General features: G+C 48.3%; 1 protein-coding gene across 1 annotated transcript in view; it reads left to right on the top strand.

Annotated features, from left to right (window-relative positions):
- Positions 1–97: 97 nt before the first annotated feature.
- LOC148436387 (uncharacterized) overlaps positions 98–16343 on the top strand; it is a 29109-nt gene continuing 12863 nt past the window's right edge. Inside the window, exons 1-3 of the mRNA XM_088464976.1 lie at positions 98–107; positions 9900–10014; positions 10881–11072. Coding sequence (XP_088321102.1) covers positions 9937–10014; positions 10881–11072 — 270 coding nt within the window. The 5' untranslated portion in view covers positions 98–107; positions 9900–9936. The remainder of the gene's footprint in view (positions 108–9899; positions 10015–10880; positions 11073–16343) is intronic.

The following is a 16343-nucleotide window of genomic DNA, read 5'->3' as shown; positions in this document are numbered from 1 at the left end:
GACCGGCGGCCATATTCTTATAGTCTCCCAGTCACAGAGCAGGGGGGCGGGGCCACAGGGGCTTTAGCTGCCATTTTGTCATAGACATTCCTGACAGCCAGAGCCAGGTAACGTGTCCTGTATATATTATATTATTATTATATAGGAGGGAGGGGACTGTACAGTTATATATGAGGGGGAATAACACAGCTCCCAGCACACACTGATATGTGATATTATTATTATATAGGGGAGAGGGGACCGTACAGTGATATATGAGGGGAATAACACAGCTCCCAGCACACACTGATATGTGGTATTATTATATAGGGTAGAGGACCGTACAGTGATATATGAGGGGGAATAACACAGCTCCCAGCACACACTGATATGTGGTATTATTATTATATAGGGGATAGGGGACAGTACAGTGATATATGAGGGGGAATAACACAGCTCCCAGCATACACTGATATGTGGTATTATTATTATATAGGGGAGAGGGTCCTGTACAGTGATATATGAGGGGGAATATTACAGCTTCCAGCACACACTGATATGTGGTATTATTATTATATAGGGGGAGGGGACTGTACAGTGATATATGAGGGGGAGTAACACAACTCCCAGCACATACTGATATGTGGTATTATTATTATATAGGGGAGAGGGTCCTGTACAGTGATATATGAGGGGGAATATTACAGCTTCCAGCACACACTGATATGTGGTATTATTATTATATAGGGGGAGGGGACTGTACAGTGATATATGAGGGGGAATAACACAGCTCCCAGCACACACTGATATGTGGTATTATTATATAGGGGGCATGGGACTGTATAGTGTAATAATAGGGGGGGGGGAATAACAGCTCCCAGCACACACTGATAGATATGTGGTATTATTATATAGGGAGAGGGGACTGTACAGTGATATATGAGGGGGAATAACACAGCTCCCAGCACACACTGATATGTGGTATTATTATTATATAGGGGAGAGGGGACTGTACAGTGATATATGAGGGGAAATAACACAGCTCCCAGCACACACTGATATGTGGTATTATTATATAGGGGGGAGGGGACCGTACAGTGATATATGAGGGGGAATAACACAGCTCCCAGCACACACTGATATGTGGTATTATTATTATATAGGGGAGAGGGGACCGTACAGTGATATGAGGGGGAATAACACAGCTCCCAGCACACACTGATATGTGGTATTATTATTATATAGGGAGAGGGGACTGTACAGTTATATATGAGGGGGAATAACACAGCTCCCAGCACACACTGATATGTGATATTATTATTATATAGGGGAGAGGGGACCGTACAGTGATATATGAGGGGGAATAACACAGCTCCCAGCACACACTGATATGTGGTATTATTATTATATAGGGGAGAGGGGACAGTACAGTGATATATGAGGGGGAATAACACAGCTCCCAGCATACACTGATATGTGGTATTATTATTATATAGGGGAGAGGGTCCTGTACAGTGATATATGAGGGGGAATATTACAGCTTCCAGCACACACTGATATGTGGTATTATTATTATATAGGGGGAGGGTCCTGTACAGTGATGTATGAGGGGGAATATTACAGCTTCCAGCACACACTGATATGTGGTATTATTATTATATAGGGGAGAGGGGACAGTACAGTGATATATGAGGGGGAATAACACAACTCCCAGCACATACTGATATGTGGTATTATTATTATATAGGGGAGAGGGTCCTGTACAGTGATATAAGAGGGGGAATATTACAGCTTCCAGCACACACTGATATGTGGTATTATTATTATATAGGGGGAGGGGACTGTACAGTGATATATGAGGGGGAATAACACAGCTCCCAGCACACACTGATATGTGGTATTATTATATAGGGGGCATGGGACTGTATAGTGTAATAATAGGGGGGGGGGGAATAACAGCTCCCAGCACACACTGATAGATATGTGGTATTATTATATAGGGAGAGGGGACTGTACAGTGATATATGAGGGGGAATAACACAGCTCCCAGCACACACTGATATGTGGTATTATTATTATATAGGGGAGAGGGGACTGTACAGTGATATATGAGGGGAAATAACACAGCTCCCAGCACACACTGATATGTGGTATTATTATATAGGGGGGAGGGGACAGTACAGTGATATATGAGGGGGAATAACACAGCTCCCAGCACACACTGATATGTGGTATTATTATTATATAGGGGAGAGGGGACCGTACAGTGATATGAGGGGGAATAACACAGCTCCCAGCACACACTGATATGTGGTATTATTATTATATAGGGGAGAGGGGACTGTACAGTGATATATGAGGGGGAATAACACAGCTCCCAGCACACACTGATATGTGGTATTATTATTATATAGGCGAGAGGACTGTACAGTGATATATGAGGGGGAATAACACAGCTCCCAGCACACATTGATATGCAATCCCAGATGCTGGTCTTGTCCCCGGAAGTGCGCCGGTCTCTAGCTTGGTGGCTTCAGCCAGCTCATCTCATCGAGGGTCGCCCCTTTTGGATCCCGGACTGGGTTTTGCTCACGACAATTGCCAGTCTCCGGGGTTGGGGGGCAGTGACCGGCTCGTTGTCTCTTCAGGGCCGTTGGTCTGCGGAGGAAGCAGTTCTTCCCATAAACGTTCTGGAGCTGCGGGCCGTGTACAGGACTCTGCTGTCGTCAGGCACCACTCTTCATGGAAGGGCGGTACAGGTGCAATCCGACAACGCCACCACGGTGGCGTACATCAATCACCAGGGAGGAACTCGCAGTCGAACGGCGATGTTGGAGGTATCTCGCATCCTGGCTTGGGCGGAGAGCCACCTTCCTGCAATCTCGGCAGTCTTCATCCCGGGAGTCCTCAACTGGGAGGCGGACTTCCTCAGCCGTCACGACGTGCACCCAGGGGAATGGTTGCTTCACCCGGAGGTGTTTCAACTTCTCGTGGACAAATGGGGACTGCCGGAGTTGGACCTGATGGCTTCCCGTCACAACTACAAGTTGCCCGTTTTTGGCTCAAGGACAAGGGACGCAGGCGCAAGTCTGGTGGACGCGCTGTCGGTGAAATGGACATTTCACCTAGCGTACCTGTTTCCTCCGATCTCCCTGCTGCCTCGGGTGCTAAGAAAAATCAAACATGACGGAGGCACGTTTCTGCTGGTGGCTCCAGCATGGCCCAGACGTCCTTGGTACTCCGATCTCAAGAGCTTGTCCATCGACGTTCCGTACCTTCTTCAGCGTCGGGACCTGCTGTCTCAGGGGCCCTGCCTTTACCCGGATCTGGGTCGACTGTCTTTGACGGCGTGGCTCTTGAGACAGCCGTCTTAAGGTCTCGGGGGTTTTCAAGCTCTGTCATCAGTACTATGCGCGTAAACCTGCCTCAGCTCGGATTTACCACAGGGTGTGGCACACTTACTTTCAGTAGTGGGAGTCCAGAAACTTTGATCCTCAGGTGTTCAGGGTTTCTAGGATTTTGGCATTTCTTCAGTCAGGTCTTGACCTAGGCTTACGTCTGGCCTCCCTGAAGGTTCATGTGTCGGCTCTGGCTGTGTGGTTCCAACGTAGGATCGCTACACTGCCTGATGTTCACACCTTTTTCCAAGGTGTTCTTCGAATACAGCCTCCCTTTATGCCTCCAGTGGCTCCGTGGGACTTGGCGGTGGTTCTTCGGGTCCTGCAGGGACCTCCTTTTGAGCCTCTTGAGTCGGTTGACCTCAAGTGGCTAACACTTAAGACTGTTTCTCCTGGCAATTACTTTAGCCAGGAGGGTATCTGAGTTGGGGGTGCTTTCTTGTAGTCCCCCCTTCTTAATTTTTCACCAGGACAGAGCGGTGCTTCGCACGCGTCCTGAGTTTTTGCTTAAAGTAGTCTCGTAAGTTCCACATCAATCAGGAACTTGTGGTGCCTGCTTTTCAGTCACCTGATCTTACAGCTGGTGAGGCTTCATTGGACGTTGTCCGTGCTCTCAGAGTTTATGTGGATCGGACTGCTTCTGTAAGAAGGTCCGATTCTTTGTTTGTCCTCTTTGGTTTTCATAAGAGGGGTTGGCCTGCCAACAAACAAACTGTTGCCCGTTGGCTTTGTTCTGTGATTCGTGAGGCTTATGTACAGGAAGGTTTACCTGTTCCAGCCTCTGTTAAGGCTCATTCCACTCGGTCTGTGGGTCTTTCTTGGGCTGCTAGACGTGGGGCCTCCGCGGTTCAGCTGTGCAAGGCAGCCACTTGGTCTTCCATTCAGACGTTTTTGAGGTTTTATGCGTTTGACACATTTGCCTCTCAGGATGCATCCTTTGGGCGCAGGACTCTCCTTTCTGCACAGGAGCGTCCCCGCACTTAGTTGAGCTGCTTTGGGACATCCCCAAGGTCAACCCTGTGGACCCCCTATGGACCCTGAAGTAGAAAACAAGAGATATGGTAAGAACTTACCTTTGTTATCTCTGTTTCTACGAAGTCCATAGGGTCCACAGGGCACCCGTCCTGACGCACCTGGCTTCAAATGGGCTGTGTTGCTGGTCACCGGTTTTCCGTCTCCCATTTCTGTGAGTATGGTTTTCTTGTGTGTTCCAGTCTTCCTTCTCTCTGTTTAGTCTCCTTCTCCGGCCTGGGCTGCTTACCAACTGAGGTGCCTGTGGCTCAGGGGCGGGGTATAGAAGAGGATGGACCCAAGAGCATCCTGGGAGCAGCTAAAGCTTTAACTGCGTGGTGCCCGTGGATCCAGATCCAGCTATACCCCAAGGTCAACCCTGTGGACCCTATGAACTTCGTAGAAACAGAGATAACAAAGGTAAGTTCTTACCATATCTCTTGTTATTCTACTCTGGTTCAAAAGCCGAATGGGTCTCATGGGCCTATCCTCAACCTTAAATCTCTGAACAAGTTCTTCAGAGTGCCCAGGTTCAGGATGGAAACTACGATTCATCATACTGGCTATGGAACCCGGGGATTACATGGTTTCTCTTGATATTCAGGATGCATACCTACATGTACCCATAGCGCCTTCTCACCAACGTTCTCTGTGATTTGCTATTCTGCACCGTCATTTCCAGTTTCGGGCGCTGCCCTTTCCTCTTGTTGGGTACTACAACACCTGCACCTGACGTCTTCGGGCATACGGGTGGTTGATCAAATGGAAAAAGTCCTCCCTAATTCCCTCACAGAGGATGGTTCATTTGGGAGCCTTCCTGGATTCTCATAAGCAGAGTATCTTTCTAACTCCAGAAAAGATCTGCGAGTGCGCAGTTGCCTCCGTAGTCACCGGGTTTCGGTACACTCGGCGATGCAGGTACTGTGGTCCATGGTGTTCACATTCGACATGGTGGAATATCCTCAGTTCCATTCAAGGCCCCTGCAGGGGCTGATATTATCCAAGTGAAACAGATTACCCCACCGGATCAGGACTCAGAAGCTGGTACTTTCTCCGGAGATGTGTCTGTCTCTATCTTGGTGGCTGCAAACAGCTCATCTCACCAAGGGTCGCCCCTTTTGGATCCCGGACTGGGTTCTCCTGATAATGGACGCCAGTCTTTGGGGATGGGGCGCAGTGACCGGTCCTCACACCTTTCAGGGTCAATGGACTGCAGTCGAGACAATACTTCCAATCAACATATTGGAACTCCAGGCAGTGTACAAGGCCCTCAAGATGGTTCAACACCTTTTTCAAGGAAAGCCTGTGCAGGTCTGACAACGCCATCATGGTGGCTTACATCAACCATCAAGGAGGCACTTGAAGTTGGGCAGCAATGGCAGAAGTGTCCCGCATTCTGACATTGGCAGAGTATCACTTCCCAGCAATTTCGGCAGTGTTCATCCCGGGAGTTCTCAATTGTGAACAGACTTCCTCAGCCGCCATAACGTGCATCCAGAGGTGTGGTCTCTTCACCAAGAGGTGTTTCAACTCCTACTGGACAAATGGGGGCTCCCAGAGGTGGACCTCATGGCATCCCGACACAATCACACGTTACCGGTGTACAGGTCCAGAACAAGAGATGCCGAAGCAAGCTTAGTGGATGCTCTGTCAGTGAAATGGACCTTCCAGTTTGCGTACCTATTTCCTCTAGTATCCCTGCTTCCTCGGGTTCTTCGGAAGTTCAAGCAGCACGGAGGCATGGTCCTGCTGGTGGCACCAGCTTGGCCCAGACGTCATTGGTACTGAGATCTTCGGAGTCTTTCCATCAACACTCCATTCCTGCTACCTCAACGTCCAGACCTGTTATCTCAGGGTCCTTGCCTTTACCCGGACCTGGATCTTCTGTCTTTGACGGCGTGGCTCTTGAGACATCCCTCCTAAGGTCCAAAGGATTCTCTAGCTCTGTCATCACCATGATGCTTAAAGCACGTAAACCTGCCTCTGCCAGGATCTTCGACAGAGTGTGGCATACATATTTCCAGCGGTGTCGCTCTCGGGATTACGATCCTCAGGTGTTTTTGGTATAGCCAGGATATTGGCATTCCTTCAAGCTGGATTGGACCTGAAAGTACATGTCTCTGCACTTTCTGTTTGGTTCCAACGAGGAATTGCTCCGCTACCGGATGTCCTCACCTTCCTCCAGGGTGTCCTCTGGATTCAACCTCCCTTTGTTCCCCCAGTGGCTCCTTGGGATTTAGCAGTAGTACTTCGGGCCCTCCAGGGTCCTCCATTTGAACCCCCGGATTCAGTGGAACTTAAGTGGTTAACAGCTAAGACTTTTTCTCCTGGCTATTGCATCTGCCAGAAGGGTGTCAGAATATGGAGCGCTCACCTGTCATCCTCCTTTTCTGATATTTCACCTGGACCGGGCTGTGCTTTGGACTCGCCCTGAGTTTCTTCCTAAGGTGGTTTCTAATTTCCATATTAACCAGGAGATTATTGTACCGGCCTTTCAGTCACCTGACCTCTCGGCAGGTGAGGCCTCATTGGATGTGGTCCGTGCTCTCAGGATGTATGTGGACCGTATCAGTTCCCTTAGGAAATAAGACTCCTTGTTTGTGCTTTATGGATTTCACCAGAAAGGTTGGTCGACCAATAAACAAACATTGGCCAGATGGCTTTGTATGACTATCTCAGAGGCTCACACGCAGGCAGGCCTTCCGGTTCCACCTTCTGTGACTGCTCATTCTACTCGGTCTGTGGACCCCTCGTGGGCAGCTCGCAGTGGCACCTCGGTTGTTCAGCTTTGTAAGGCGGCCACGTGGTCTTCAATTTAGCCCTTTCTAAGGTTCTATGCATTTGATACCTTTGCTTCTCAGGATGCTTCCTTTGGGTGCCGGATTTTCCTCCGAGCACAGGAGTGTCCCCATCCTTAAAAGGGCTGCTTTGGTACATCCCCAAGGTCTCCCTGTGGAGCCTATGGACCCTGAAGAAGAAAATGAGAGATATGGTAAGAACTTACCTTTTGTTAACTCTCTTTCTTCAAAGCCCATAGTGTCCACCGGGCACCTACCCTGATGCACCTGGCTTCATATGGGCTATGTTACTGGTCACCGGTTTCCCGTCTCCTTCTCTGCGAGTGTGATTCTTGAGTGTTCAAGTCGTCCTTCTCTCTCTTTTTACTACTCCGGCATGAGGCTGTATAAGATGTGCCCAGGACTGTATGTATGAGGTATAATGCCGGGGCAGTGACTGTGGATATGGGGGTATATGTGCTGGATATGAGGAAGTGTAAGGTGCGCCCAGGACTGTATGCATGAGATGTAATGCTGGGCAGTAACTGTGGTTATGGGGGGTATATGTGCTGGACATGAGGCTGTATAAGGTGTGCCCAGGGCTGTATGTATGAGGTATAATACTGGGCAGTGACTGTGGGTATAGGGGGTATATGTGCTGGACATGAGGATGTATAAAATGTGCCCAGGACTGTATGTATAAGGTGTAATACTGGGCAGTGACTGTGTGTATGGGGGGTACATGTACTGGACATGAGCCTGTATAATGTGTGCCCAGGACTGTAAGTATGAGGTGTATTGCTGGGCAGTGACTGTGTACGGGGGGTATATGTGCTGGACATCAGGATGTATAAGGTGTGCCCAGAACTGTATGCATAAAGTGTAATGCTGGGCAGTGACTGTGGGTATGGGGGTATTTGTGTTGGACATGAGGATGTATAAGATGTGCCCAGGCCTCTATGTATGAGGTGTATTGCTGGGCAGTGACTGTGTACGAGGGGGTATATGTGCTGGACATGAGGATGTATAAGGTGTGCCCAGAACTGTAAGTATGAGGTGTAATGCTCGGTAGTGGGTATGGGGGGTTTATGTGCTGGACATGAGGATGTATAAGGTGTGCCCAGGACTCTATGTATGAGGTGTAATGCTGGGCAGTGACTGTGGGTAGAGGGGGTATATGTGCTGGACATGAGGATGTATAAGGTGTGCCCAGAACTGTATGTATAAGGTATAATGCTGGGTAGTGGGTATGGGGGGTATATGTGCTGGACATGAGGATGTATAAGGTGTGCCCAGGACTCTATGTATGAGCTGTAATTCTGGGTAGTGACTGTGGGTAGGGGGGGGGGTATATGTGCTGGACATGAGGATGTATAAGGGGTGCAGTGACTGTGTGTATGGGGGGTATATGTGCTGGACATGAGGCTGTATAATGTGTGCCCAGGACTGTGTATGAGGTGTAATGCTGGGTAGTGACTGTGGGTATGGGGGTATATGTGCTGGACATGAGGGTGTATAATGTGTGCCCAGGACTGTATGTATGAGGTGTAATGCTGGGCAGTGACTGTGGGTATAGGGGGTATATGTGCTGGACATGAGGGTGCATAATGTGTGCCCAGGAGTGTATGTATGAGGTGTAATGCTGGGCTGTGACTGTGGGTATGCGGGGTATATGTGCTGGACATGAGAATGTGTAAGGTGTGCCCAGAACTGTATGTCTGAGGTGTAATGCTGGATAGTGGCTATGGGGGGTATGTGTGCTGGACATGAGGCTGTATAAGGTGTGCCCAGGACTGTATGTATGGGGTGTAATGCTGGGCAGTGACTGTGGGTATGGGGGTATATGTGCTGGACATGAGGATGTATAAGGTGTGCCCAGGACTGTATGTAAGAGGTGTAATGCTGGGCGGTGACTGTGGGTATAGGGGGTATATGTGCTGGACATGACAATTTATAAGTTGTGCACAGGACTGTATGTATAAGGTGTAATACTGGGCAGTGACTGTGTGTATGAGGGGGTATATGTGCTGGATATGAGGATGTATAAGGTGTGCCCAGGACTGTATGTATAAGGTGTAATGCTGGGCAGTGACTGTGTATGGGGGTATATGAGCTGGAAATGAGGATGTATAAGATGTGCCCAGAATTGTATGTATAAGGTGTAATACTGGGTAGTGGCTGTGTACTGGGGGATATATGTGCTGGATATGAGGATGTATAAGGTGTGCCCAGGTCTGTATGTATAAGGTGTAATACTGGACAGTGATTGTGGGTATGGGGGTATATGTGCTGGACATGAGGATGTATAAGGTGTGCACAGGACTGTATGTATGAGGTGTAATGCTGGGCAGTGACTGTGGGTATGGGGGTATATGTGCTGGACATGAGAATGTATAAGGTTTGCCCAGAACTGTATGTATGAGGTGTAATGCTGGGCAGTGATTGTGGGTATGGGGGTATATGTGCTGGACATGAGGATGTATAAGGTGTGCCCAGAACTGTATGTATGAGGTGTAATGCTGGGCAGTGATTGTGGGTATGGGGGTATATGTGCTGGACATGAGAATGTATAAGGTGTGCCCAGAACTGTATGTATGAGGTGTAATGCTGGGCAGTGACTGTGGGTATGGGGGGTATATGTGCTGGACATGAGGATGTATAAGGTGTGCCCAGAACTGTATGTATGAGGTGTAATGCTGGGCAGTGACTGTGTAATTATTATATTCATTCTTAGACGATTGAGCTGTGGTGAAATCACAGTTTCACCGAAGATGGACAAGGACCAGAGTCACAAAAGCCAGAAGATTTTACACTTCACCCTAGAGATAATCTACGTGCTGACTGGGGAGGTGAGAGGTTCTGGGGGGGAAGGGTCACAATGATATCACTTATATCTGTAGTAATAATACAGGGACATGACTGGGGAGGTGAGAGGGTCTGGGAGTGTCACAGTGACATCACTTATATCTATAGTAATAATACAGGGACATGACTGGGGAGGTGAGGGGATCTGGGAGTGTCACAGTGACATCACTTATATCTATAGTAATAATACAGGGACATGACTGGGGAGGTGAGAGGATCTGGGAGTGTCACAGTGACATCACTTATATCTATACTAATAATACAGGGACATGACTGGGGAGGTGAGGGGATCTGGGAGTGTCACAGTGATATCACTTATATCTATAGTAATAATACAGGGACATGACTGGGGAGGTGAGGGGGATCTGGGAGTGTCACAGTGACATCACTTATATCTATAGTAATAATAGAGGGACATGACTGGGGAGGTGAGGGGATCTGGGAGTGTCACAGTGACATCACTTATATCTATAGTAATAATACAGGGACATGACTGGGGAGGTGAGGGGGATCTGGGAGTGTCACAGTGACATCACTTATATCTATAGTAATAATAGAGGGACATGACTGGGGAGGTGAGGGGATCTGGGAGTGTCACAGTGACATCACTTCTATCTATAGTAATAATACAGGGACATGACTGGGGAGGTGAGGGGATCTGGGAGTGTCACAGTGACATCACTTATATCTATAGTAATAATACAGGGACATGACTGGGGAGGTGAGGGGGATGTGGGAGTGTCACAGTGACATTAGTTACAGCTATAGTAATTGTTCAGTAATATTACTGGGGAGGTGATGTCATCTGGGAGTGTATGTAGTGATGTTTGCTGTCTCCCCCAATACATAGGAGTACACAGTAGTGAAGAAGACATCTGGTGAGTGTGAGACACTCAGCAGCCAGACCCATGGGTCAGGAGGACTCAGCACGACCCAGAGCCAAATCACGGTGCCTCCACCTCACTCACTGATACATGAGAGACACAATGACCAGAAGATCCTGGAACTCACCAACAAGATCATTCAGCTGCTGACAGGAGAGGTGACTGCTGGGAATGGGACATTATACAGTAACATCAGGGGATGTGTCTGGGTGATGACTGGAGAGGTGATTGCTGGGAATGGGACATTGGGAGTATAATACAGCATTCACAGCAGCGGGTGTATAATACAGCATTCACAGCAGCGGGTGTATAATACAGCATTCACAGCAGCGGGTGTATAATACAGCATTCAGAGCAGCGGGAGTATAATACAGCAGTCACTGCAGCGGGTATATAATACAGCATTCACAGCAGCGGGTGTATAATACAGCATTCAGAGCAGCGGGAGTATAATACAGCATTCAGAGTAGCGGGTGTATAATACAGCATTCACAGCAGCGGGTGTATAATACAGCATTCAGAGCAACGGGAGTATAATACAGCCATCACAGCAGCGGGTGTATAATACAGCCGTCACAGCAGCGGGTGTATAATACAGCCGTCACAGCAGCGGGTGTATAATACAGCCGTCACAGCAGCGGGTGTATAATACAGCATTCACAGCAGCGGGAGTATAATACAGCATTCACAGCAGCGGGTGTATAATACAGCATTCAGAGCAGCGGGAGTATAATACAGCAGTCATAGCAGCGGGTGTATAATACAGCATTCAGAGCAGCGGGAGTATAATACAGCATTCACAGCAGCGGGTGTATAATACAGCATTCACAGCAGCGGGTGTATAATACAGCATTCACAGCAGCGGGTGTATAATACAGCATTCAGAGCAGCGGGAGTATAATACAGCAGTCACTGCAGCGGGTATATAATACAGCATTCACAGCAGCGGGTGTATAATACAGCATTCAGAGCAGCGGGAGTATAATACAGCATTCAGAGTAGCGGGTGTATAATACAGCATTCACAGCAGCGGGTGTATAATACAGCATTCAGAGCAACGGGAGTATAATACAGCCGTCACAGCAGCGGGTGTATAATACAGCCGTCACAGCAGCGGGTGTATAATACAGCCGTCACAGCAGCGGGTGTATAATACAGCATTCACAGCAGCGGGAGTATAATACAGCATTCACAGCAGCGGGTGTATAATACAGCATTCAGAGCAGCGGGAGTATAATACAGCAGTCATAGCAGCGGGTGTATAATACAGCATTCAGAGCAGCGGGAGTATAATACAGCATTCACAGCAGCGGGTGTATAATACAGCATTCACAGCAGCGGGTGTATAATACAGCATTCAGAGCAGCGGGAGTATAATACAGCATTCAGAGCAGCGGGTGTATAATACAGCATTCACAGCAGCGGGTGTATAATACAGCATTCAGAGCAACGGGAGTATAATACAGCTATCACAGCAGCGGGTGTATAATACAGCATTCACAGCAGCGGGTGTATAATACAGCCGTCACAGCAGCGGGTGTATAATACAGCCGTCACAGCAGCGGGTGTATAATACAGCCGTCACAGCAGCGGGTGTATAATACAGCACTCACAGCAGCGGGTGTGCAATACAGCACTCACAGCAGCGGGTGTGCAATACAGCCGTCACAGCAGCGGGTGTGCAATACAGCCGTCACAGCAGCGGGTGTATAATACAGCATTCACAGCAGCGGGTGTGTAATACAGCATTCACAGCAGCGGGTGTGTAATACAGCATTCACAGCAGCGGGTGTGTAATACAGCCATCACAGGAGCGGGTGTGTAATACAGCATTCACAGCAGCGGGTGTGCAATACAGCACTCACAGCAGCGGGTGTGCAATACAGCACTCACAGCAGCGGGTGTGCAATACAGCCGTCACAGCAGCGGGTGTGCAATACAGCCGTCACAGCAGCGGGTGTGCAATACAGCCGTCACAGCAGCGGGTGTGTAATACAGCATTCACAGCAGCGGGTGTGTAATACAGCATTCACAGCAGCGGGTGTGTAATACAGCATTCACAGCAGCGGGTGTGTAATACAGCATTCACAACAATATAGCATTCACAGCAGCGGGTGTATAATACAGCCATCACAGCAGCGGGTGTATAATACAGCATTCACAGCAGCGGGTGTATAATACAGCATTCACAGCAGCGGGTGTATAATACAGCATTCACAGCAGCGGGTGTATAATACAGCAATCACAGCAGATGGGTGTATAATACGGCAGTCACAGTATGGGTGTATAATACAGCCATCACAGCAGCAGGTGTATAATACAGCATTCACAGCAGCGGGTGTATAATACAGCCATCACAGCAGCGGGTGTATAATACAGCCATCACAGCAGCGGGTGTATAATACAGCCATCACAGCAGCGGGTGTATAATACAGCATTCACAAGAATACAGCATTCACAGCAGCGGGTGTATAATACAGCAATCACAGCAGCGGGTGTATAATACAGCCGTCACAGCAGCGGGTGTATAATACAGCATTCACAGCAGCGGATGTATAATACAGCATTCACAGCAATACAGCATTCTTCACAGCACTGGGTGTATAATACAACCATCACAGCAGTGGGTGTATAATACAGCCATCACAGCAGCGGGTGTATAATACAGCCATCACAGCAGCGGGTGTATAATACAGCCATCACAGCAGCGGGTGCATAATACAGTATTCACAGCAGCGGGTGTATAATACAGCATTCACAAGAATACAGCATTCACAGCAGCGGGTGTATAATACAGCCATCACAGCAGCGGGTGTATAATACAGCCATCACAGCAGCGGGTGTATAATACAGCCATCACAGCAGCGGGTGTATAATACAGCCATTACAGCAGCGGGTGTATAATACAGCCATCACAGTAGCGGGTGTATAATACAGCATTCACAGCAGCGGGTGTTTAATACAGCATTCACAACAATACAGCATTCACAGCAGCGGGTGTATAATACAGCCATCACAGCAGCGGGTGTATAATACAGTATTCACAGCAGCGGGTGTATAATACAGCATTCACAAGAATACAGCATTCACAGCAGCGGGTGTATAATACAGCCATCACAGCAGCGGGTGTATAATACAGCATTCACAGCAGCGGGTGTATAATACAGCATTCACAACAATACAGCATTCACAGCAGCGGGTGTATAATACAGCATTCACAACAATACAGCATTCACAGCAGCAGGTGTGTAATACAGCCATCACAGCAGCGGGTGTGTAATACAGCCATCACAGCAGCGGGTGTAAAATACAGCCATCACAGTAGCGGGTGTATAATACAGCCATCACAGTAGCGGGTGTATAATACAGCATTCACAGCAGCGGGTGTATAATACAGCATTCACAACAATGCAGCATTCACAGCAGCAGGTGTATAATACAGCATTCACAGCAGCGGGTGTATAATACAGCATTCACAGCAATACAGCATTCACAGCAGCGGGTGTATAATACAGCATTCACAGCAGCGGGTGTATAATACAGCATTCACAGCAGCGGGTGTATAATACAGCATTCACAGCAGCGGGTGTATAATACAGCATTCACAACAATACAGCATTCACAGCAGCGGGCGTATAATAGCCGCGGATGCAGAGGGACCTCCTGGCCCAGGAGGCATTGGTTCTCCGATCTGACATGACTATCCATAGACCGTCCACTTCCACTGCCTGTATGTCAGGATCTGCTAATGCAAGGGTCCCTGCCTTTACCAGGATTTACCTCGGCTGGCTTTGGCGGCATGGCTCTTGAGTCTTCCGTATTGAAAGCCAGGGGTTTTTCGGCTTCTGTGATTCAGACGATGCTGAGAGCAAGGAAGCCTGCTTCTGCTCGCATTTATCACAGAATTTGGCATTCAATTTTTCTTTAGTGTTCCCACAGAAAATATGAGTTTTTCAAGTCATCAAGAGTATTTGCTTTTCTTCAGATTGGATCAGACTTAGGTCTTTACCTGGCTACCTTGAGAGTCCAAGTTTCTGCTTTGACTGTTTGGTTCCAGTGCAAGATTGCCCCTCTGCCGGATGTTAGAACATTATTTCAGGGGGCTCTTCGGGTGCAACCTTCATTTCTCCCACCGGTGGCACTGTGGGATTTGTCTTTGGTTCTCAGGGCGCTGCAGTAGCATCCTTTTGAACCCTTGGATAAGGTGGACTTGAGATGGCTGACAGGGAAAACACTTTTTCTCCTCGTCAGCTCGCAGAGATTCTGACTTGGCAGCTCTGTCATGTCGCTCTCCATATTAGATTTCTCATCAAAATAGAGCAGTCTGCCATACCAAGGCGGGCTACCTCCCACAGGTTGTTTCCCGTTTTCATATAAATGAGGACATTGTAGTCCCAGCCTTTCAGTCCTTAGAACTGTCTGCAGGTGAAGCTTCCCTGAATGTGGTTCGAGCCCTTCGTATTTACGTGGATTGGACCAGTTCCATCAGGAAATCGGACTCTCTCTTTGTGTTATATGGATTTCACAAACGAGGTTGGCCAGCAAACAAACAAACGTTAGCTCGCTGGCTTCGTATGACTATTTCTCAAGTCTATACACAGGCTGGTCTCCACTCGGTCTGTTGGATCATCGTGGGTGGTAAGACATGGTGCCTCGGCTGAACAGCTTTGCAAGGCAGCCACTTGGTCTTCCGTTAATACGTTTATCCAGTTTTATGTTTTTGATACGTTTGCCTCCCAGGGTGCTTCCTTTGGGCAGCGGACTCTCCTCTCTGCGCAGGAGCATCCGCACCATTCAGGGAACTGCTTTACGACGTCCCCAAGGTAATTCCTGTGGACCCTATGGAACCCGAATAAGAAATACAGAATTATGGTATAACATACCTTTGATAATTCTTTTTCTTCAAGGTCTATAGGGTCCACAGGGCGCCCACCCTGACGCACCTTTCCTCAGTTGGGATCTGTTCTTTAGCCTTTTTTTCACAGATTCCCTCTTTGAATGTTGAGTGTTTCTTGTGTATTTTTCTTCCTTCCCCACTCTCCGTCTCATGCCGTGGCTTGTTTACAAATGAATGCCTATGGCTGGGGGCGGGGTATGTAGGGAGGAGGACCAGTGCATGCTGGGAGCTCCAAAGCTTTGCTGTTTGGTGCATTGGATGCGATCCAACTTCATATCCCAAGGTAATTCCTATGGACCTCGAAGAAAAATAATTGTCAAAGTTATGTTATACCATAATTCTGCGTGTGTATATATATATATATATATATATATATAAAAACACAAAACTCGGGCCCGACTCAGATCCGCTCGCTAAGCCGCGATCGCATGCAGCCAAAGGGGGCCGGGTGTACAAATTTTGTGATCACACGGCCTGGCTTAAGGACACCCTCTTTGTCTTAGCATGCGGCGGCTGTGTGATCGCAAGCTGG

The sequence above is a fragment of the Taudactylus pleione genome, unplaced genomic scaffold (assembly GCF_031769625.1).
Source record: "Taudactylus pleione unplaced genomic scaffold, aTauple2 ptg001781l, whole genome shotgun sequence".
Lineage (NCBI taxonomy): Eukaryota > Metazoa > Chordata > Amphibia > Anura > Myobatrachidae > Taudactylus > Taudactylus pleione.
This window is presented reverse-complemented; position numbering and strand designations above follow the sequence as displayed.